General features: G+C 39.3%; 2 protein-coding genes across 3 annotated transcripts in view; one reads left to right on the top strand and one right to left on the bottom strand.

The window, feature by feature from the left end:
- Nucleotides 1–20,201, bottom strand: part of SWT1 (SWT1 RNA endoribonuclease homolog) — a 79,307-nt gene extending 59,106 nt beyond the window's left edge. Inside the window, exons 1-9 of the mRNA XM_037034918.1 lie at nt 20,038–20,201; nt 16,785–16,874; nt 14,273–14,356; nt 12,521–12,579; nt 9,163–9,904; nt 2,955–3,014; nt 1,654–1,783; nt 608–709; nt 146–334 (exon numbers count right to left, since the gene is read on the bottom strand). Of these exons, the coding sequence (XP_036890813.1) occupies nt 146–334; nt 608–709; nt 1,654–1,783; nt 2,955–3,014; nt 9,163–9,904; nt 12,521–12,579; nt 14,273–14,356; nt 16,785–16,865 (1,447 nt within the window). The 5' untranslated portion in view covers nt 16,866–16,874; nt 20,038–20,201. The remainder of the gene's footprint in view (nt 1–145; nt 335–607; nt 710–1,653; nt 1,784–2,954; nt 3,015–9,162; nt 9,905–12,520; nt 12,580–14,272; nt 14,357–16,784; nt 16,875–20,037) is intronic.
- A 185-nt stretch (nt 20,202–20,386) lies between these two features.
- Nucleotides 20,387–24,922, top strand: part of TRMT1L (tRNA methyltransferase 1L) — a 28,092-nt gene continuing 23,556 nt past the window's right edge. The window contains exons 1-2 of one of the 2 annotated variants that reach the window (XM_037034920.1): nt 20,387–20,825; nt 24,780–24,887. In XM_037034920.1, coding sequence (XP_036890815.1) covers nt 20,594–20,825; nt 24,780–24,887 — 340 coding nt within the window. In that variant the 5' untranslated portion in view covers nt 20,387–20,593. The remainder of the gene's footprint in view (nt 20,826–24,779; nt 24,888–24,922) is intronic. The other variant, XM_037034921.1, reaches the window with a different exon arrangement.

Raw genomic sequence — 24,922 nt, 5'->3', positions numbered from 1 at the left:
CAGAATACCACAACCCATCACTATGACCTGCCATTTTACATTTCAATGGTCATAAATTTTTCCTAAGTTTTTCCTAATTTCCCTCCAATGAGTCATTACCCAAACAAATCTTAACCAGGAAGCACAGCAAGAGAACAATACTTACAAAGTTTCTGAGATGCAAGTTGTATGGATTGACCCCATAGTTTTCTGTCTTGATCTCTGAGACTGTCATTGATAAAACGGACTGCAGGTATGGCTTTGTGCTGGGCATATTTCAGTAGTTTTCCTGCCTTCATACGATCCAGTTCTTGCACCACAACCCAAGGAATGATTAACACAAGCCTGTCAAAGCCTAAAAGATAAAAAAGATGTCTCAGAAGTCAACAAATCTACAGCTACTAAATGTAACTGCTGTTGGAAAACTGAGTTATAAAGTAAGGAATTTACAATCTAAACAAAGATGTAATACATAAAAATGAAAATTAAAACCAGATATGTCACAAGAATGTCACAATACATACTACCAGAGATCAAAGAAGAGTCAGTTTAGATAGCTAGGTTAACCTGTGAAGGCTGTTTTATTTTCTTAACGTAAGCCGATTATGCAAATATGTTTTATAAATACCTGGGATTTCTGTTGTCTTCAAAATTTTAACAAATTTGAGATGATTCATCAGAATATTTGTATCAATAACAATTAGAAGTTGTTTGTCTGAAGCTGTATTTGCTAAAGAAAAAGAGCAAAGTTGAGATTTCATGACACTTGAAAATAGACTTCTTTAATAACTAAATTTTGATATCATACAACTTTGACGGCATTCTTAAGAGAGGGCAGTACTTCAGACAGCAAAAGCAAAAATGCATTTACTCCAGTTCTTAAGAGAAAGAACAGTAATAATTAATTGTCCACCAGCAGAATATTATGAATTGCTCACCAATGGATTTAAATCATAAACTGACTTTTCCCAGTAGTAAACTATGTTGCCAAACTGTCTTGCCTCACTGGTAGTTGTGCACTTAGGAATTATAAGGTAATTTTAATATACTGAGTGAAATATGATTGAAAAGAAAAATATATGTCAAAGAAAGAAAACAGATAACACTAGCATCATTATTTTACGGTGCCATTGTGAGGATCAGGTTAATGCACATGAAAACAGTAAATTGAAAAATTCAGTGTGAATATAATGCAGTATTACTATTTTTATAAATACAATTCAAAATAGTATGCTAACCAATTTTGGATAATATCTATCAATATCTTCTCCTACTAGTAAGAATGATCAAAATTTTTCTATATAAATAAGAAATCTAGACATATAATACCTTTCAGCAATTTGCATTATTTCTGATCAGTGGTTTAGTTAGTTGAAATTGTTAAAAGTGATGATTGAAAGCAGGAACAAAAGACAACTCATAACTCTGATTACTGCCCCTTGGCAAAAAGAAAAACAGAAAATATGTCTGCCCAATAATGTGATATATAAAAACAAATGATGATAAAACAAATACATAGCTACTCCTAAAGCTAAAATATACAAACTTTATTATTTCAAACTAGCACATTTTAACACCCTTCATCTAAATATTATAAAAACTGCATGTTGGCACATTCACTCTGAAGAAAGCACAGACACCGCGGACATCGTCAGGTGCGAACAGGGGTAATACCAGCAGAGGAATGCACATCGTCTTCCACCAGGTCAATCTCCATACTGGACAGCTCTCCAGGAGGGGGGACCACAGGCAAGTCCACACTCTTCCCCACACGTGCAGCGTGAAGCTCTTCCACTATTTGCATCTAGATTGGAACAGACCCTCAGTAAAATACTTTTGAAGTCTTTAGTCTGAAGATTAGTAAGAAGAAAGCCATTAAATGAGTTTGTGGAAAGAAAAATATTTACAAAAATATTTTGGCAGCATGGTAAAAGAATACAGACTTATAAACATACGCGGTGTTTTTAAATGGCTCTTCTCTTACTACTTTAGTAACGTTAGCCAAGCAGGGTTAACTGCCTTGGGTCTCAGTTTGTCCATCTACAAAATAGGAACGGCAGATATGCTTTTCTTTTCAGTATTTTGCGAGGATTAAATGAAATTATGAAATACTGTGAAGCTCCTCGCACAGAGCCTAGTATGCAGTAACAGACCTTCAAATTAAGTTAATCCTCATCCCCACTTTCACTTCATAGTACTTTAGGAGCCAAATATATTTTTATCTGGTTGATAAGCGCTCTTATTGAGATTTCTAAGGCTGTTTATGAACCATCAAAAACTCAAATCTAAATCTAGCTTTAAAGCAGAGGTGAGAAATCCTTCTTCTATCAAGGGCACATACCCACAAAACAGAAAAATACAACTGACTGTCACAAATAAAAACCTGTCATAATCAATATGGTTTTAAAGTCTTCTTAAAAACAGAAAAATAAAGAGTATTCTGTAAATCTAATTTTAATTCAGGACCAGTGAGCATAAAATTCTATGCCATAATTCTATGAGGATCAACCAGGAGATTCTAGCTGGGAAATTAATGATGTAGCAGGTAAAAAAAATATGTATCATATATGTATACACACACACATACTCTCGTCTTCATTGAATAATATTTTCATCTTATTGCTGATTAGAAAAAATGGGCAAAAAACATATTAGTATAAAATTGCATTTTGGCAAGTCCAGGCTATAAGCCTGCAAATGCCTCATAACATTAAATCAAAATTTATGTAACTTTGGGCCATGTGCTCCATGCTCATCAAACATATAAGAAACAGGCAGAAAGGTGATCAAGTAAATATAAATACTTTTCCAAATACTTTTTTGTGACCTAATAAAACTTAAATATTGATTTAAGTACAGATATCAGTGTTATTTTCATATTACCAAGGTTTTTAAAGTCATTATTTTTATTGAAATAGGAACTGTTTGACTTAATTTCATTAACAATATTCAACATAAAAAAGTAGAGCATTAACCTCTTCATCTGTATCTTGAATAATTTCATATGACACTGAAGAACACCGTGCTTCAAAAATCTGAAAAGAAAAGTGATTATTAGTTTAGAATGAAACATACAGCTACTGCGAGGTTGTTCAACCTTGGCAGTATGGACACTGGGGTCGGATAATTCTTTGTGCTGTGGCTGTTCTGTGCATTGTAGGACGTTCAGCAGTATCTCCGGCTTCAATCTACTAGAAACCAGTAGCATAGCCCCTTCCAATCTTCAAAATCAAAAATGCCTCTATCAAATCTATGCCAAATGCCCTTGAAAAGGGTGAAATTGCCCCCAGGTGAGAAACTGCCCCTTCACTAGAAAAGCCTCATTCTTTTAAGTCATGAAACACAGTAGAAAGTCTTTAGGGTTTACTCATTCATCTATTACTAAAAATACTCATATTCTAAGAACGAAACTATTGCACATACCCCCCTAAGAAACAGAACCATGCAAAGGCCAACGAGCTGGTCTTTGGTGCTAGGAAATTCGCCTCCAGGAGTAACTGAGCCATTTCTAACAGTGAAATGACAGGACAACAAAGGGGCCTTGAAGATTATAATATAGCTGAGGGGGAAAGGCTGAAAAATGCATAGTTACACTGTCTTCTGGCAGAGGTTGAAAATCTCTCTACTAAGGCCAATTTTTCACTGGCACTTTTGCTGAGTGGCTGAGATCTACCTGACCTTCTGCTGTACAGGTAACAGGAACTCAGCAAAAGCCACCACTAAACCAAATCAGCTTCCGAGCAACCTCCAAGTTAACACCAAGCTCACATGCACATTCCAGGAAGCTATATAGGGTATACATTACATCGCTCTATTGGGAATTCAGTTTCCACCCTAACTTCCTAACGCCAATCTTCACACGATATAAAACTATACACAACTCACATGCAGGCCCATTATGGCTTTACCATTCCAGGGTTCGAGATTTTACCTTCCCTTCTCCACCTGACGTTAAATCTCACTAGATCTTTAAGGTTCTCTTCAACTAAGAAATGCCTAGAGAGCTACAGATTATTATCAGAACTTCCTACAACTCTTGACATTCAAAGTCTTCTTATTCTTTTTGCTTAGGTCAGTACAACCCTTCACTCTCTTGCACCACAGGCCACTTCCAATGACTTCAATAAATTTTATATCACCCCCAAATCCATAAAAGTTCATGTCAGTTGTCCCTGAAAACTTCCTCCCTATTAAAAAAAGCCTTAATGGGCATTTAATTGCCTTTCCCTACCACGATCCATTAAATACCTGGATTGGGATAAAGGCTGAGGATGACAAAAGGGAGTATCAGTAACAACGGTAACAATGGTTTTATCCATTACAGTGATTCAAAACTGGGAACCTGATTATGCCACCTCCTTCATTACATTTCCGTGGCTCTGCACCACTCACAGAATACAAGATAAAATTTTTCTCATGGAATACAAAATAATCCCTCGTCCAGACCCTGGCTTCTTCTCCTACTTCCTCTCCAACAGACTCTCTACACATCCCAACTGGAGTGCCCACCTCCGCCTGTGCCGTGAAACTTTATAGCTCTGTGCCACTGCACACACCAGGCCTCCACCCTGGCAAATCGGCACTTCCGGCCCTGGCTCCCCACACCCTTGAATGCCAAGCCAAAGAATCTCCACCTTCGAGCCCTTCCTCAAGTTACCCCCAAATTTATCCTGACACCAGCCCAACTCTTAGCTCTGATATTTACTTCACTGCACTGCAACTGTTATTTGCTTACTAATCTGCCTCCCCGTGAACTTCTTGAGGGTAAAGATCATTTTATTCACCTAGAAACGTACCTGATATACGACAGGTACTTTTAATTAACATTTGATAAACCAATGAACTCCTACCTCCCAGACTTGCAAGTACTGAATGTGAAGAAGTGGCACGAAAGCCATGGTTTCTAGAACCCTAACTTGCAATACTGGGAGGGGGTGCAGTCTGAAAGGGTCTGTATCACAGGGCTAGAAGGCCTGGGCAACATAGAGTTATCTTCACTTAGGAAAGCACAACAGGACTATTAAATCCAGAAAACACAGTTATTTCCTTATAAAATACAATCATTCTTTTAGGGAAATAGTCATCTATTGAAAGATTTGTGAGGAAAAAAGAACATCTAACATAATACTAAGATGATTCTCTCCCATCTACCACGTGCTGAAGACCACATATCCAAGATAAGAACAATATTCAGTGGCTGCTCCGGAATCTAAATGACTTGGTCAGATAAGGCTTCTACTTTAACTCCAGTAACCAGCAAGTAATCATGCAAAAACTTCTTCCCCTACAACTTAATAGTCATGCTCTGTACTTCTATAGGTTTGCGCAGTAATTCTGTAGAGACCAAAAGTAACTATAAGAAGCTCGCAAGCTTTTTCATACTGTTCCTTAGATGTGCAGCCCAAGGGACCACAAAGCAGTGACACGAAGACGCTGGCTGAACACACTGGCAAGCTCAACTTCCTTTCTTTTACTTTATTCTAGGGAACTAGTTATAACGTAAGAAATCGGGAGGTTTTTCCTCTAAGAAAGCAATAAAGACTTCTGATCATGAAGTGAGTATAGGTGAACATGGTACTTGCTTCCTCCCACAACCAAAATTACAACTAAATAACAGAAGAGCAATCATTCAGAACCACCTGAAATCTGGCTGAATAAAGTACTACAACTAGGGAATTAAAGAAGAAGCCACACAGAGACTAGTAAAAAGGCGGAGATGGGCTGGTCCCACATCTAAGAGTGTCGGGGAAAGACTGGGAGGGATATCACAGCTGCGAAGGTTCCCTCTGAAGAGTAAGGGGTCTCAGTCCCATATCAGGAGCCCCAGCCCTGGGTTCCAGCACCAGAAGGAAAAGCCCCCTCACTGTAAAAACAAGCTGGGATTGAGGCTGAGGGAGAGGAAAGCTTCCGGAGTCCCAGGCAGTTCTTTCTAAAGGGCCCATGCATGGACTTACTCAGATTCACTCCCTCAGAACTCCAGTGCAGAGGCAGCAGCTTCAAAGGCACCAGAGACATATGAGAAAGAAGTGAACCGTCCAGCGCCAGGGGAGAACTGGGAGGCAGCTTTCTCCCAGGCAGAAGCACTGGTGGAGGCTACTGTTCCTTTGATGAGCCCTCACTCCAAACAGCCTGCAGGCAGATACCGTATCTGAGACTCCATCAACTTGGCTGCACTGTTTGCCCCACTCTGGAGAGTCCTTGAAGCCCTGCTCCACCTACTTTCGGCGCCAACAAGCTATTTCCAGTGAATTCTCCATAAAAATGGCCTGTCTCAGCTCATGCTTCAGGTTTTCCTAAAATTTCTTAAACAAGCAGCATCTAACCTCAGTGAGTCCTGTACATTCAAGCCAGTGCACCCAGTGGACAGCTTCAGACCACACTGAAGCACAAACACCACATAAGTGACACACTCAAGGGGCAAATTCAGCAGGCACCAGAGTCCTATTGAAGTAAGTCCTGCTTTGTGGGGTGGGACCCAGCATGACTTATCCTCCACGGCAGTCAGTGGTCACAGCCAGTCCTTGCAGCTGACCGGCCTGCAGCTAAATTCCTCTCACTAACATGCCAACAGCAGTCAAGGCTCAGCTACAAGAGGAGGTGTACACAGCCCATATGGGGGAGCACAACTCAAGTGCCCAGCTCAGGTGGACAGGGAGGCTGTGCCACCAGACCCTACAGGACACCTACTATATTAGGACACCCTAGCAAGCCTGAGAGATATAGCAGCTCTACCTACTATATAGAAACAAACACAGGGAGGCTGCCAAAATGAGGAGACAAGGAAACATGGCCCAAATGAAAGAAAAGAACAGATCACCAGAAAAAGAACTAAACAAAATGGAGACAAGCAATCCACCTGATACAGAGTTCAAAATACTGGTTATAAGAATTCTTAATGAGCTTAGTGAGAACCTCAAAAGCTTAAAATAGATCCACTGAGAAACAAAGGATACACTAATTAAAATAAAGAACAATTTACAGGAAATTGACAGTAGAGTGGATGAAGCTGAGAATCAAATCAGCAATTTGGAATATAAGGAAGCAAAAAACAAACAATCATAACAGCAAGAACAAAAAAAGAATCCAAAAAAATGAGGACAGTGGAAAATGCCTCTAGGACAACTTCAGGCATACCAACACTCACATCATAGGGGTGCCAGAAGAAGAGAAAGAGCCAGAAACTGGAAACGCATTTGAAAAAATAATGACAGAAAACTTCACTAACTTGGTGAAGGAATGCACATACAAGTCCAGGAAGTGCAGAGTCCTAAACAAGATGAACCCAAAGAGGCCACCCCAAGATGCATCATAATTAAAATTGGAAAAGTTAAAAGAGAAAGTTCTAAAAGGAGCAAAAGAAAAAAATTTACTTACCTACAAGGAAGCTTTCATAAGACTGTCAGCTGATTTCTCATCAGAAACTTTGCAGGCTAGAGTGGACTGGCAAGAAATATTCAAAGTGATATGAAGCAGGGACCTACAACCAAGATTGCCCTACCCAGCAAAGCTATTATTTGGAATAAAGGGACAGGTACGAGCTTCCCAGAGAAGAAAAAGCTAAAGGAGTTCATCACCACCAAACCAGTATTACATGAAATGTTAAAGAGTTTTCTTTAGAAAGAAGAAAAAAAGAAAAACATGAACAATAAAATGGCAATACATACATATCTATCAAAAACTGAATCTAAAAAAACAAAACAGGCAGAACAGAAGCAGGGTCATAGATACAGAACACAGTTAGATGGCTGCCAGATGGGAGGGGAGTTGGGGGAGGTGGTGAAAATGATGAAGGGCTTGAGAAGCACAAAGTGGCTGTTACAGAACAATCATGAGGATTGAAGTACAGCAGAAGAAATACAGTCAATAACATTCTAACAACTATGCATGGAGTTGGGGTCATCACTTACTGGGGTGTACACCTGAAACTAATATGATAATCCATGTCAACTGTAATTGAAAATAACAATGATATATAAAAATAAATAAAAAGGAAAGCAGTAACAACAACAAACTCAATTCTTGTCCTCTTTGGAACCCTTCAAGTACAATGAATGAAGAGTTCCCTCTCCCACACTCTTCTGGCCTCCCTATTTATTTATCTTTAGAAGGGAAGGGAAGGAGAGGAGGAGAGAAATATCAATGTATGGTTGCTTTCGGTGCATCCCCTGCTGGGAACTGGCCTGCAACCCAGGCATGTGCCCTGACGGGGAATCGAACCGCGATCTTCTGGTTCACAGGCCTGTGCTCAATCCACTGAGCTACACCAGCCAGGGCTGCATTTTTCATTAACAAGTACCTGACCACTGCCATCTACAGTCCCAACAGCTAAAAGCAAGTAAATTCAACCATTCCTGTTTACAAGCAGTCTCTAAATTTCAGAATTCTGAAGTTCTAAAATTCTGGAAGTTTTCTTAAAGGTAAATAATTTTGCTACAGAGAACAGGTTCTCAAACTAGTTCACAAATGCCAACTTATTCTAATTATTTAAAAGGAAAACAGCTGTGCCGTGCTCTCTAGCCTGCGTCTCTGCACGCACAGTTCCCTCTGCCTGGAACATCCCTCCCTCTCCCATCCCACCTCACTTCACTTCACCTTCCCCCAAGTAGTTCCTATTCATTCCTTAGTTCTATTTAAATGTAACCCCTCTTTGGCAAACTGTTACTAATCCCCCACAGTGTACCAAGGCTACACTCATTGCCTGCTGTGAATTCCCATACTGAGTGCTAAGTACTGATCAGACTTGATGATTGTTGTGCATCTTCTCACATGTAGAAGCCTCTGAATGCAGAGAAGGTGCGTCCCTCCTAGTTTATCGAAATGCCTGGCATACAGTGGCCCTTAAAAAAATAATTCACTGAAGTAATAAGCTATTCAGAAGACTAAAACCTGGGTGTTCCACAGTACCCGGGGTCAAAGAAGAGCCTAAGACACTGCCACAGTGCTTTTTGTAAAGGACCACCTGTAACTGTGTCTTTCTACATTTTTACGCAGTCTCTTCTTTTATAGATCCTTGATTAGTGCCAGGATACCTCCCTAAGGAAGTTGGGATTGAGGGGGTAAAACAAAGAAACCAGTACATATCTTCCTGACTAAATTTAAACCAGCCCTCTGTGATGATCATCAGTAATGGGAACTATATCACTCTCTGCTAAAACCTACAGTCTCTATTTTACAATACCTTACCTGGCTTAGGTTTTCACTTGAACTTGGATCATTGTTTTCTTGATGCTCGTGATGAGATTTTCCTTTCCACTCATGAACCGTCTGCTTGTAAGTGGAATCTGAAAATAAATGTTTACTTCTGTGCCTCATCAGATTTGATGGACCCTGAAAGCTTTCCAGGCGTCCTTTTTTCTTCTGCTTAGTCCTTGACTTGCTGGAATCTAAAAGGAAAACATTTTCTTCTACAAGTTTTGGATGGGTATCATGAGATTTTACTGGAATTCTGAAACTAACTTTCCTTCTTCTGGATTCACAGGGTTCTTTCATTATCTTGTTGGAATTATAATCCTGAGAAAACTGAATTCTCTTGCCTTTTTCCATAACACGTTTTTCAGAACTGTCTCTATATTTATTGTGCCTTTCTTTCTTGGGCTCCTTCATCTTCTCCCTCTGAGCAAGTACACGAGGCCATGCTCTGTCACTGGCCTGGCCTTCAGCTTCGGGTTTCACATCTTTGGCAATTTTAGGACTGCTATGGTTTTTAATTCCATGGTCAAGGTTGCTCCTAACATTTGTCAGTTTAATATCTTCCACTTTCAAATCTACACATTTACTCTTATGTTTTTTAGTTCCATCTGAAGAAGGACTTTGCGAAATAATTTGATTATCATTAGAATATGATGTTTCTTGGAGTGTAACAGGTCCTTGGGATGACGAAGTAAGTTTTGGTCTCTTTCTTTGAATGTCAGGGTCTACATTCGGTCTGTAAAGCGACACAGAAAACCAGGCTACATTACAATTTGCACTGTACCATTTTAGTTAGGAAAGGATAGAACTAGCCTGATGCAAACTTCCTAAAAAGTGGAAACGACTACATTAAGAATGAAATGAAAAGGATTATTCCACAAATGGTGTTGGAATAATTGGTTTGCTATTTGGGGGAAACAAAAACAAATTTATAGCTTTGTAAAATACCAGACACTTAAACACTTAAGTGAAAAATAATTATTATTATAATAATTGCTATATTTCATATCAAACCCTTAAAAACCCTTTTCTTTCTTTCACAGAAGAAAAAAGAATATTTATTTGATTTCTTAATAGAGAGCTTGCTAAATTTAAAAGCTGTGGGAAAAATCACAAGAGAAAATAAAATGTAAATGACTATTTACTTCCAAACTTTAGCATATTAACCCTTTGCATAGCATAAACAAAATTCAAAGAACTGGGAAATGGCATTTTATATATATGTGTGTATTTTTATATATACATATATATATGAGATAGCTTATTAGCTTTATTAGATAAAAAGCACATCAAAAAGTCCTAAGACTCTAGACTATCCCATAAACAGAAAATTAATAAAAGAGAAAAAGGGAAAGGCTATTTATTTATTCTGAGAAATAAATCTCACTTCCCTAGTAATCATAAAATGCTAATTACAACAACATACCATTTACTTCCATCAAATTAGCAAAGAGTTTAAAATAACATTATATATCGGCAAGGAGTTGGAAAATGGATCCTCTCTTATTTGTTGCTAATGGAAATGTAAATGATTACAGTTCCACAAAGGAATCTGAAATTATAATTAAGAATTCTAAAAAGTTCATATTCTTTGACTTCTCAGTAATTCCCATTTTAGAATATCAAGGGGAAAAAAAAGATATTCAATTCAGGATTATTTATAACAGCAAAAAGCCAAGCACAAAGTAAATGTAAAAATGTTTGAAATGACTAAGAACCATTCTAACAATTAAGAGAAAATATGAGTCATTTTAAATGATCTTTTGAGAAGTTTTCAATGATATAAAATATACTGACAAAATATTAAGCAAAAAACAAGCAGGGCACAAATCTGTATACATAATGTGGTCTCAACAATTTAAATAAACATAGTAAAAAGGTCAGAAACACATTTGCTAAAAATGTTAGAAGCTGTAATAGCTACAGGTGATAGTAATATTCTCCTGCTTAATAAGCATAGATACTGGTTTGTAGTCAGAAAGAAAGGGTAAAGAACTTCAACATAACGCAACCCATTAATTTATACTAACAAATCCTACAGCGCTCTCTCAGTGCCTGTCACACTACCAGGCCCTGGAGCGGCAGTGGAAGACACACCAGGTGGAGTCCTTGCCCCTATCAGACTGCAGTCCAGCTTAACCAAGAGATGGTAATTGAGTGACTTCTCAAATAGCTATGGAAGAATCAATTACAAACATCTCAGTGTTTTTACAGGAGTTAAACCTGACTCTTCATCTGGTTTTATTTTCTTTGCTATCTATTCCTACAAAAAGACTGCCTATCATTATTTATCTGTTAATAAGTAACAATAAAAGAAAACTAAATTGTTTTTATTACTCTTTTAAAAAATATTCTTGATTTTTCAATTTCAGTTAACACAATATTTTATTAGTTTCAGATTTACAACATATGATTACATACTTATGTAACTTATAAAGTGGTCATTTTAATACAAAATTTTAAATTTTATTGGACCTTGACTAGCACTTAATGGTATATCATGTAAAATGTCAACCATATTAAGGAAAAATCAGGAAAACAACATGCAAAACAAATAAAAATTTTAATAGGAACTTGTAGTTATCTGAGCATTTCCATATTCCTATTTTATTTGTTCTTCACAACCGCCCTGTGCTGCAAATTTCATGGAAATCCATGCACCATGTTTTATATGGTTGTAATTAAATAAAAACTCAACATTATCATACCTTTTAAAACACCAACAAAATTAAACTTTAAAATCGCCTCTTATCAACTAGGTTTGTGAAAGGCTATAATGCAATAATTCAGTTTTATATTTGCAACCCAAAATACTAAAGTTCCAAGATCTTTTTAGATAAATTAGACATACAACAAATATGCATTTTTTTACAAATGAGTGTAAAATCAATATTCACCTAAAGCTGAATATCAACATCCTGGATTGAACTCTTGCAATAAAGAATGTAAAATTTTGTGAAAAAATTAATTATTATAATCAGATTATTTAAAAATTTAGCAACCAACGTTTAAAATATGACACAGTGCAAGAACAACAATTTCTCAACATTATTAGCTGCAAGGTTGCTCTGTTGTGTCCAAATCAAATCACTTGAGATAAAAATCTACATTTTATTTGATAGTATCTTTTATGTATACAGAACTCTGAAATATGTTTTATTTTACTCAACTTTTCCTCAAATTTATATTAAGACAATTCAAAAGTCATAAAATGTGATTTGCCGTAGCTAGAAATATTTGCATTCAAAACAGTACTAATCACAGTAAGCAAATGACTTAGCAAGTCTGATTATTTAGATTCTCAATTCTAGGCCAAAAACGTAAAAAGGTACCAAAAAAGGGGGGAATTTACCTTTTCAGATCTTGTCTTCTTTGTATATTACAGTTCAGAATGTCTATATGATCTGATTTCTGAAAGAAAAAAATATACCATTTAAGAAATGTAAGTTGTGCAGTGGCACTGTAGTCACAGGGAAGGAGATGGGAGACGATTTGTTTGAAAAAAACAAAAATCCCCATACTTCCGTTCAGGTGAATAGGTTCACACAATAATTAAATCAGTCCTTCCAATAATCTTTTGAGACAGATATTATTATCTTCCCCATGCTACAGATGAAGGACCCAAGGCTCAAACAGAGCAAATTATCTTCCTCAATGTCACAGAGTAGGGCAGCAGCAGATCTGTCTACTCTACTCCACCACCCCGTCTCTCTGTGTATCCTGGAGACAGGCCAGGCACAAGAAAAATAAGAGAGGAACAGGATATAGCTCCTCTCCTAAAGAGCTTAAAGTAAAAAATAAAGAGAAGAAAAGGATGTACAAATAACCTAATGTAAGGACACAACTAAGCACCGAAGCAGAAGAGTAGACAATAAGTTGTAAGACTATTTAAAACATCAACTGCCAAAAGTGAGACCATGCCTAGGAAGAAAAGTGGACCAAATATATGCTAAAGGTTGACTATAGATTGAATAAAGATTAATGGGTAAAAGAAAAAAGGCATTCTCAGCTAAGAGTGCTTAGGCATTCTAAGAAGCTAAAGATGCCTGGAGCCAATTCAGCAGAGAGAAAAAAAAACCAGCCTAGCAAGAAACAGAAGTTTTGAGGAAGAAGAAAAAAGAAAGCTAGAGAGTTAGAATGTGACCAAATTTAAGAGTGACCTGAATGACAAACTGAAAAGGGAGTGAAGGTTTTTTAACAGAGAGGAAATATGATGACATCAGTGTTGGAAGGTTAATATAGCAACAGTAAGTTGAAATAGCAGTTTCATTATATGAAAACAAACGAGTTCTTAAAACCAATTCTGCATTTAGGGAACTCTCACTACTTTTTCTTATTACCCACAACTCTGTGGCCAGCCTGACATAAACCTAATTTCAACTTGAAGGTGGTAAGTGCTTTACCACCCAGTCACCCGGGCACTAGCTTCATGTGTTTAGTTTGCTGTCACTGCTTCTAATCATCTGTGTGAGAGTGCAAAGAACTCTGGACTTGGCTTTATTGCTGGACGCAGCAGGGCCTTGAATAACACTATTTCCTTTATCATTTCGTTATAACATTGATGAGATGCTATAGGAGCTTAACCCTTGTTCCTAGCAATTAGCCTACAGTAAAACCAGTTTCATTAGAGATCATTTTGCTTACAGGTTGTAGAACCTATCTATGACATGAAGTGAACATGTGCTGTATGATTTTGTGTCCTTGGACAAGTCACTCAACCTTCTGGATCTTGATTTCTGAATCTGAAAATGCAAACACTGTATTCACCTTGGCTACCTCAAAAAATTGTAAAGACAAACATAACAATACATAGGAAAAGACCTGAAAATGTCTAAATTTAAATCCATGTTCTTTAATCCCAAATGATGGGGTCTATCAGCACAAATAAATAAGGAACTTGACAAATGGTTTCTGGTGAATGAAAGGAAGAAAAAAAAAACCCAACCCTGCTGCCTTTCCATTGGCTATCAAAAAGCAAGTAAAATACAAAGAAAAAAACGAATGAAAAAGTAGTGGAGAAATTTATACCATAAACTTTCTAACTGTACATGGAAACTCTGATAGAAATAACTTTCAGAGTTAGTTATAGGATCTCAACACTTACCAGTTTTCTCTTCTCTGATGAAATATATCTTCTAGAGCAAGATGAACTCACAGAACTTGCTGAGGTTCTTTTATCTTTCTTATCCTAAGAATGCCATTTGGAAAAAAGGGAAAGAAACGCACAAAATAAAACACAGTATAAGACAGCATTATTTCATCACTGTTATAATTCAACATTCCTTCTACATTAATAATAAATTTCAGCAGGGAACGATGTTCAAAGGCACACAAACTGGTAAGAGGAAGAGAAGCCCAACTAGAAGGTAGATTCAACTAGAAATTAGAAAATCAAGGTTCTCTTAAATTAGGGACGAGAAGGGATATAGGTGTCACAAAAGGCCAGCTGACAGCTTGGGTAAGGGCCCTGGGAGGTGGCACGGCATGGGGGAATTAGGTCTTCTACAAAGCAAATCCATATACCCAGTTATTTTTCAGTGGGTCCTGAATTCAAAAGACCCAGGACAAATATATTTTCAGTACCTACCATGTACCAATGATATTCTAGACAGTGGGGACAGATCAATGAAAAAAACGATCAAACTCCCTACCCTCGAGGAAGTGAAAATCTAGTATAGGACTTTACACATAAATAATATATTTGGTGTGTCACACCATGCTATGGAAAAAAAATAAAGCACAGAAAAGAATCAGGAAATGCTGGCAGGTGGGGGTTGAGGCAGTTGCAATTTTAAAAAGACCTAGAGAAGGGATGGAACAAACCACGAAAGTAGGAAAGTATCTTCAGTTCAAAGGAAAGAGCAGCAAGGGCAAAGCCCCTGCAGCAGGAATATGCCTGGCTTGTTGGAACAAAGCAAGGAAGCCATGGAGTGGAGAAAGCAGAGGGGGAATGAGAGGGAGAAGAGATGTGGAGAGTGGGTCACTGTGTCCGCCCCAGCAAGGACCTTAGCTTTGACTCTGGATGAAGGGGAAAACCACTAGAAAGTACTGAGTAAAGGGGTGGTGTGATCTGCCTTACCTTTAAATAGGACCACTCTGGCTGTTGTGTTGAGAACACAAGGAGGCAAAGGCTGAAGCAAGGAGATCAATTTAGAAGCTATTGCAATCATCTAGAAAAGCAAGTCCCCCGCCTTGATCAGAGTGATAGCAGTAGGGGAGGGAGTCAGACTCTGAATGCATTACTGGGAGAAAGAAAGCTGATGGAATTTGCTGACAGACTGGATGCAGGTAGAGGATGATGGCCAGGGATTGGGATCAAGCAACTGAAAGAATGCAACTGCGATTGGCCAAACTGGGAAAACTGGGGCTCGGCACTTGAAAGGCTATCCTTTAAGAAGATGACACAGTGAGGAAGTCACCAGTGAGGAAAGAAAATCAAATCTGAAATCAGAGGAATCTGATTTTCTTTCCCCATTTAGTCTCAAAAGCTAAGTGAGGAAACTGTTTCAAATAGAAGGTGAAATGAGTTTGTCAAATATTGCTGATTGGTCAAGTCAGATGAAGTCTTAAAACAGAAGAATGGATCTAGCTAGCAACATGGAAACCTTTGCTGGCCTTAACGACAGCATATCTGGAGGAGTGATGGCAAGAAAAGACTAGTTCAAGTAGGTAAAGAATGAGAATTGCACACAGCATGTCAATTCCTAGTGTCAAATAAGGGTGCATAGATCAAGGCCATATTCCAGGTTCCTCTTTCTAATTACTAGTATACCTGGGAGGCCAAATTAGTAATTAGGAAGTTAGTAAGCAAAAAACAAACACCAAAAAGTGTAATGATCTCAAAAATACTTCATTCAATTATAAAAAAAAAAGCTTTATGAATTAACCTGCTACCTACCACAGAAGTCACCTCTTTAGTGAATACTTACCTTTGCCAGACTGTCGTCTCTCATCTTGGATGACAATACAGCATAAACACTATCTAACTCTGACGATGCGCTATACAGAGTACTCAGTCTATAATGCAACTGAATGCAGGGGATTTTGCTTGTTTTGGTTAAATCAATCACGTGGCAGCCTTGCTTCCTGGAGACAACACCCAGCTCAATTATTTAGCTATCCTATATGTCACCCACCAAAAACACTGCTTAGAGTACTGTGCTGACAGTATCAGAAAAAGGAACAGGGTTAGCAAGCATTCCCTGCACTCAGCCTCCCCTGCTCCCCACCCCCCATTTTGACTGGTGAGCACATGATCAATGCAGAGTAAAGGCAGAAGGGAGAAGAGGTGGGAAAAGGTCTAACGGTGAATTATTTCTACGAAAAGGAGGATTAGAATTGAAGTCAGAAATGCCTAAGCAAATTACTTACCTCTCTAAGCTTCAGTTTCTCCATTTGTATAATTAGGACAATAACATTACCTACCTGGTAGAGTTGTGAGGAATAAATAAAATAATGCAAGCAGAGAACAGGAAAAACAAATGACTTCCCATGGGCCAAAAGGGCAGAAGAATATGCTTACATATGTCATTTGAAAACAGAGAAGCATTTTTTACATTACACAAAAATAAACTGTAAAAAACGGTGTCTTTGGGTTAGTAAATCAAAATTCTTACTTCTTCATCAAAGCTGGACAATGAGGTGATGTCTTTTCTCTGAGATGTCTCTGTTTTTCCACAAAATTCTTTGTTGGACATTTTGAAAAGCTAAAATAAACATTAGAAACACATTATGTGTTTTTCATCACCATGACAACCCAAAATAACCTGAGAAATTATTCTTTCAGTTTTTCAAAGACTGGAGTTTTACAAACCAATTCCCACTTCCTAACCATCCCTAAGATGATGGGATTCTCTCACTGTTTCATTTTATTTCAGTTATATCCTCTCTCAGAATTGTCTGTTCCTCTCCTCTGGCTTCATCTATCACCTCTTCAGGAATGACTCTCAAACCTGTGCCTTGAGCTCTGACTTCTTTCTCAAGCATCACATCACTGTTCTCAGCTGCCTGCAAGACCACTACATTTTGTCCCACCCATACATACCTCAAAACCAATCAGTCTTAATGCTTTCCCACACACCCTCTGTCACTTATGGAGGGAGTCCTTGGGCAAGTCACACACATTCACACGGAGTTTGAATGTAATGTCTCAGTTTTACACACATTTCTACACGGAGTCCTGTGGAGAAAAAGGAACGGCACAGACACTCTCTGTGAGAGAGTGTCCTGACCCTTGCCTGGACTGGCTTTTATTGCTTTCTGGGAGCATTACATCAAGGAAGGTCCTCATTCATTATGCTTGGGTTTGCTTTAAATGATTACTTCTTACAGATAACAAAGAAAAGAATGTTGCAAAAGCAAGGGAATGATAAAAGTGATTGATCTGATGACATTCCATCCTTGGAATGTTTAGCACAGACTTTAAGGAGTCACTTCAAAGATATACACTAAACATCTGCTGTCTTTACTCAGAGGGAGGAAGTCTTAGCCAAGGCAAGCCTCCAAGCAGCCTACATATAAAGCAGGCCCGGTCCCCCATGGGAAAGCTGATCTGCAGGCCTGGCTCCTCTGTGCCCACTGGCACCTGTCAGTTTTCCAAACCAGAGCTAAGCTACATTCCCCATTGCCACGGGGACCCGTTCCCTATAGATAGCTAGCAAAAAATATAATCATAAATATTAATAGAGAATAGTCAACATGGACTTCTAAGAGCAGATTCCAAATTACCCATAAATTTTGCTTTGCAAGATAACTTATGGCAATATTTGAATTCACAGTTGAGTTTCCAGATTAATCACCTTTTTGCTGTAAGGATTCCCATTCCACTTGGGGCAGGGAGCGGGGTGCACAGCGCAAACAATGCAATAAAAATACATTCCATAGAGTGAATTGCTTGGAGGCGATGGACTCTATAATGGTTGTATAATTCTTTTTATAATTTAAACTCAATTCATCTTGGTCTGATGTTGCTTCAAATGCAAAATAATGCTAATTTAAAACTCTTATCTGGAAAAAATAAAATTTTTAAAAAATAAACCTCTTACCCACAAAACAAATTGAAAAAAAAAAAACACTGCAGAGAGTGGTCTACTGAAGGAAAAACACATCTATGTTTACCATGGCAAGTGTGAAATTCATATAGATTTTATGAAAATCGAAATATACACTAAATGAGAGGAGACCTCCTGTGCTGGCCAGTCACCAAAACGGTTCCTGATGATCTCTGCTGCCTGGTAATTACAATCTGATGTGGTCGCTCCCTCTCACAATAAACAGCGCTGCCCTGTGCTTCCAATGAAACATTGCTAAATGGCGTATGTGGCTAGATAGTATAAGACATTGTGGCTCTGCGCTTCTCTGTCCTGAACTGTTCATTCTAGAGAAAGCCAGTCACAACGTCGTGAAGACATTCAAGTAGCCCACAGAGATACCTACCAGCAAGGAACTTGGGCCTCTTGCCAAAAAACCACCAAGTGCCAAGAATGTGAGTGAGCCACCTTTGAGGCTGATCCTGAAGCCCTAATCAAGCCTTCACATTGGCAGCACCCTTGCCAGGTATTTTCACAAGCCCATGAGACACCCTGAGCTAGATACATCCAAAAAGCCACTTCTGAATTCCTGACCTATTGAAACCGTGAAAGAATAAATGTTTATCGTTTTAAGCCACTAAGCTTTAGTATAATTTAGGCAGCAATAGGTTAGTAATACTCATTCGCCGTGTCTTCGTATGCATTATAGAAGTATTAAACCCACAGTACGAAACCATTATACCCATGTGTAACGCGCATCCTTATTTTTCCCCTCAAAAATTTGGGCAAAACCATGCATTATATACAGCAAAATACGGTAATTCTTCAAACTAGGAAGATTCCTTCTTTAGGATGTCTCAAGAGCAAGACAGTGCCTGGAAATTCTTGCTAAAATTCCCATAGAATGCACATGCTAAAATCTAACCCTTCTCATCTCTAACCCTTCTCAGTTTTCCAGCTGGTACTAAATGATGAGATCGATACGCTGAATCAAGCTTTCATTAACCATACAGTTTTCAGAAGTAAAAAATGAATGATTCTTGGACGATGGACAAATAGCTAGCCACTACTCATTTCTGAAAGTGTTATGTATTATTATCCAATTTTTAACTGTCCTCTTCTCTCTCCTGTTGCCAATAACGTTCGGATCCGTCCCAGTCAGAAGAGCGAAAAACTTTTTCCCCCGTGCCCGTCCCCGTGGGCTTGCAGGAGTAGGACTTCAACTCCTGAAGGCCTAGAGTAAAGGTAAAAGAAGTACTACGGGGGGTGGGGGGCGGGGGTCTCAAAGCCACATGCCTTAGGAAATCAGAATTGCACAATCAAATGCCCAAAGCTCCCCACACTCCGAGTTCTGGTATTAGAAGCCCAGACTCGAGCAGGGACCGGAGGGAAGGGGGCGGGGACCGGGCACTTATCCACTGGACGCTACATCCACCAAGCAGCGGTGAAGAAACTGGGAATACGTAGATTAACGCAAAAGTAAAATACGAGTGTTCGGGGCACAGTGTGGGTAAGGGTGCGAAACGAAGAGCAGACCCCAAGTCTAATTAGCAGCACTAACAGGCAAGCTCGTCAGTGGCTCCTAAGTCGCGGGGACCCACGGACTCCGCGGGAAGTGACCGGCCTCTGCGCCGAGAGACAGCCCCCAGAGGCAGGGCCGGGCCAGAACCACACCCTTCACGGAGAGGACTCGACTCCGGGCCCGCCCACAGAGTCGCCTGCCGTAAGCTCCGGTGGCCCTGGAATCCGCAGTACAGCGAGCAGCCGTCAAGGTCCCGGAGTAAGCGGACGAAGCTACCCAGAAAAACGTCAATGAACCTCCCCAGTTCCCCAACCTTACCACCGCCGGGGGCAGGGGCGACTCTGGAGTCCCGGCCGAGAGAAAGAGACCCCTGAGCCCGAGGCCCGCTGGGAAATGTAGTTCTGCACTCGCACCCCGTTACTACTCGAAGGCTCCAGAGCGTCCGTTTGGCTTTGCATTGAGTCCTAGACTTCAGAACTCCAGCTCCGCCCCTATCGGCGCGGTGCACCCCGGGTATTGTAGTCTTGGCTTGGTTCGGTGGTAGACGGCTGGAACGGAGACGCACTGTGGAAACAAAACTCTCTTACCTCATTGGTCGCCGTCGTAGTTCGCTTCTGCGCAGTGTGTGGTGGTGTCGTAACGCCTCAGGGAAAGGGAAGCGGTTAGGACCGCAAATCGCTGCCTCTGGCTTCTAATTTTTCTGTTAACAGACTTTGGTCACTGATTCTTCATCTTTTGTTTATTGCACTCATCCCGCCCTTCCCACTTGCTTTCTCACTCCTTGGATCCAGCCCTCTGGGCATTCACGCCAGTTCTCGACCCCGCCGTAAGCCCCTCCTGGTACCCGGGCGGGTCTGGCACGGAGGCGGTAACTATGGAGAATATGGCGGAGGAGGAGCTGCTTCCCCTGGAGAAGGAGGAGGAGGTGGCCCAGGTCCTGATCTCGGCCCCGGACTCGGCTCGGGTCCCAGCTCCGGCCCCGGACTCGGCTCCGACTCCGGATTCGGCTCCGACTCCGGCCTCGGCTCCAGCCCCAGCCCCTGCCCTGGCTCAGGCTCCGGCCCTGTCCCCGTCCCTTGCCTCTGCCCCAGACGAGGCTGAAAGCAGTAAGTGCAGGAGGCCCAGATCTTTCTGCTGCAGGAAAAGCGAGAAAGTGCGTCTTCTTGGGGAGGCCCTTCTTCAGTGGGATGGTTTTTATGGGGAAAGGCAGGTTTAGGGGAAGGAGGGAGGCTGGAGGGACCCGTGTAGCTGTGCGCTCGGCCACAGAATGGGGAAAGTCATGTCCATAGACCTCGCGGACGCCGCGATGAAGGATATGGCGAGGCCAGGGGTGCTGCAAAATCAGTTTGAGGGCTTCTTCGTCGGAAGGTTTCTTTTTTTATTCTTTTTCCCTGGTACACAGATAGGAAGTTATCCCTAATCTGGCAGCTTCCCTCGGCTTCGTCACCAAGTCCTTTAAAAATGTGACAGTAACCGAGGCAACCCGTGTTTACCGTAGTAGATCCTCGCTGCCAAGATTTAGAAATCATTGCTTTCAGCTAGCTTTTATGCCTCGACATACACAAGAAGATGGGTTTTTCTCATTTCATTTTCTGTAAAAGCTTGCTAACAAAAAGAATTTGAGGATGATGAGTAGTTTAATAGTCGACCAAATTATGGATATCTTCCCTCAGACAAATACCAATTGAGTTTTGTACTTCATTCCATCAGAAGTCAGTTGTTGAAAATTTATAGCTTATATTATTGTCTGTGCTGAATATGCTTGCGTATTTTCTAAGTGGTGAATTATTGGACCATGAAGGACTTTAAAAGATTAATGAGTAGCATTTTCTTAAGAATCTTCTGAACATTTTTTAAACGTAAGGTCTGAGAAAGTTTAAAAAAACACTTTATGATCCATAAATTGACCCTTATGCTTTTTCTGTAGCAAAACATCTGAAATTCATTAGCTTTCCTACTTCTAGGCTAGTCGTGAGTTTAATGTCATAAAACACTTGGATGGTAACAGTCTCATAGAATTATTTTGCAGTTTTACAAGCTGTTACAGTAGATTTCAGAGCAGGGATGATCATGGAAAAGACAAGTCAGGTAGGCCTTCCTCCTGTAAGTCAGAGCTAGTAGGTGCAAATACGGCCAGTTGTCTCTCTACCCACAACTGCTTTGGGGGTGGAAAGGGTCCACTCTCCTAAGTTAGTTATTCTCCCATCCTCACTTCTGTTTATATTAATCAGACGTGGTTTAGCAGCTTTAGGGAATGCATGCTTTCTCTACCTCCTCACCATCAAGCATATATTAAACAGTTTAAGGAGATTTATTCATGTTTTCTACGATTTTGAAGTATGTAATTTGAAGACTGCAGTGTTTGAGTAACCTGGAAATGCATTACTGGGACAAATATGTGACAATCGAGAAATCTGAAATGCATTAGAAATACATATTTATTACATTTTAAGAATTATTTGTAGATGGTCTAATTAATCCTTTGAAGTCAGCCATAAGTAGGCAAGATGAAGATGGCATATCTGAAATAGAATTGAAAATAGAGGAAAAAATGACAAAAGTTGTTAACCTCCCAGCATTCTGGACTCATCTGATTTAATGTGATTTGTCTCTTCTGGATTATTACTCTGTTGCAAAATTGTTGAGTAGATTCAAGTACAGATTGTCTGATATGTACTATCTTGAACCAGAAAGTGATTTCAGAAATACACATAAGCATATCATGAATCTTTAGGCAGCTCTTTGTAAGTGTTCTTCAGTAGTGGACCCCAGGATTTTCCATTTTCTCTTCTAATTTACCAGGCCCCTTTCTCTTATTTTGTATCACTTAGTAGTTAGAATGATTTCAAAAAGCACATCTTTATAACTGTATATCTTGTTTTATATACAGATCTTTGAACCATGGAAGCCAAAAGCCTTTATGAGTACAAACTAAATAGTTCAGTTTATATATATGGATTCGTTACCTGAATTATCTGACCTGGCAATTAAAATGGGAAAAAATTTTGCCTATGTATAGGAATTATATCATAATTCCTTTGAACAAAACCCAAGTTAATTAATAACATGTTGTTCTGATTTTCTCATTTAAAAATAAGGGAAAAATTGTACTTTAATAAATTTGAGAATGGCTGATAGCGCTGAATTGAATTCCAAAATTACAGACACATTGTACTGCTGCATCCAAAAAGATGAATGATTTTTAAAAATTTAACAAACTTTAGTGCCTGCTGTTTGCAAGTTATTGCATAGCTATTGCAAAGATAAATAAGACCTAGCCCCTATCTTTTTACTACTTACTGATGGGGAAGACAGACAAAGACACAAATTATACAGAAGGGTAAACAAAGAAACTGGGAATAAAGCTCAAAATGAAATTAGGCAGGACAGTAACAGTGTCAGGAGTAAAATCTAAAAGGCTGAAGGCTCTCAATTGTATATATAACCTAATCATATAGTGAATATTAGAGAGCCTTATGGTTTATCCCATCATCTCCTGTCCCATTGAGGATCTTAACAGTTATCTCCTAGTCTTATGTATTTAGTCTCCACTTAGTAAATATTCTTTTCCAAAATTTAGAGGTATGTCATTTGACGTTTATGAAATATTTGAGAAACCTGAAAATGAATTACTGAGACTCATTTATATCTAGTCTGAATCCAGCCTGAGCTCCAAATACAATTCAGCTGCCTGCTGGACTTTACTACACAAATACCAGTAGTATGTCAAACCCATTATGTCAAGAACTAAATCCCCCTTTTTCTCTTCCTTCTTTCTGCCAGAAGTGTTTTCTTCCTTTGTTGGTTAATGGCACCATTGCTCTCAATGATACAAACCCAAAATCTTAGACTCACTCATGATGAATTTATTCCTCACCCTTACTTTACGTCCACGTTCCAAGTTCTTTGCTGCTTTACTTTTTTTCAACCTCTGTTCTGCACTTTTCCATTTCTCACCTCAGTTATTGATTCTTGGAATGACACCCAGAGATACTCTTCTGAAACACATTCCCATCATATCCTTCACTTCCTCAAAAACCCAGAAAGATTTAACATTGCCCAAAGAATAAGGGCCAAACTCACTTGCATAAATTGTACGCCTTTTTTGATCTCTTCTACATTTTGGCTGCATATTTTTTCTACCAGCTCCATTCAGCCAGGGGTGGGATGGAAATGTCTATTTTTTTTTAGTACCCCATGCCTTCATTTATGAAGTTACTTAGGTTTATAGGGCCCACCACCGATTCTCAATTAAGTTCTATTCATTCCTAAAGTCTTCAGTCAAATGCCTCTTCTTCAGTGAAGACATTCTCAAAAGGCATTTGTTGGAATTAATTACCCTTTGCTCTGTATACTTACATTATATTCACCCCAAGTATTCATTTCATTCTGCCTTGTGTTATAGTTAGTAGTTAAATCTTTTCTACGTGATTGAAAGTTCTCTGAAAATAGGAACATGGCTTATGTTTCTTCAGTGTTTTGTACAGAATAGAAGCACTTTTTTGTGGAATTATATTGAATAATTAGATAAATTTTAAAGCTGTGAGGTTACACAAATGTTTCTTCCCCTAACTTTTTGCATCCTAAGACACACTTGTCATCTTATAAACTGAGTCTTAGCAGTATTTCCCATCTGGATATCAGGGCATTGGGCCATAGGAAATAAAACAAAAACTGTAAAGTGATAAAAAGGGAACTAGAATATAGATTTTTCTTTATTTATTTTTTAATATTTTATTTGTTTATTTTTAGAGAGAGGGAAGGGAAGGAGAAAGAGAGGGAGAGAAACATCAGTGTGTGGTTGCCTCTCATGTGTCCCCCCACCAGGGACCTTGCCTGCAACCCAGGCATGTGCCCTGATTGGGAATCGAACTAGCAGCCCTTTGCTTCACAGGCCCGTGCTCAATCCACTGAGCTACACCAGCCAGGGCAGGTTTTTTTTTCTTTTTTTAAAAAATTTTAAACATGTTCATGCACTGTATATCTTGTTAGATTTTTGGAGGGGGCCGGAATATAGATTGTTAAAGCGTAATTTTCTAATTCTTAAATTTTCCTTTCAGAGAGACACATCTCAATTCAAAGGCAGCTTGCTGACCTCGAGAAGTTAGCTTTTGAAACAGAAGATTTTGACTCTTCTAGTTCATTGAACTTGGATAATCTTGATGCAGGTATTTCTATGCTGGTGGGGTTTTTCCCCTTAATT

This window comes from Sturnira hondurensis, unplaced genomic scaffold (assembly GCF_014824575.4).
Source record: "Sturnira hondurensis isolate 20B ecotype Veracruz unplaced genomic scaffold, ASM1482457v3 Scaffold0022215, whole genome shotgun sequence".
NCBI lineage: Eukaryota > Metazoa > Chordata > Mammalia > Chiroptera > Phyllostomidae > Sturnira > Sturnira hondurensis.
Note: the sequence above shows the minus strand (reverse complement) of the source record. Positions and strands in the feature narration are given on the sequence as shown.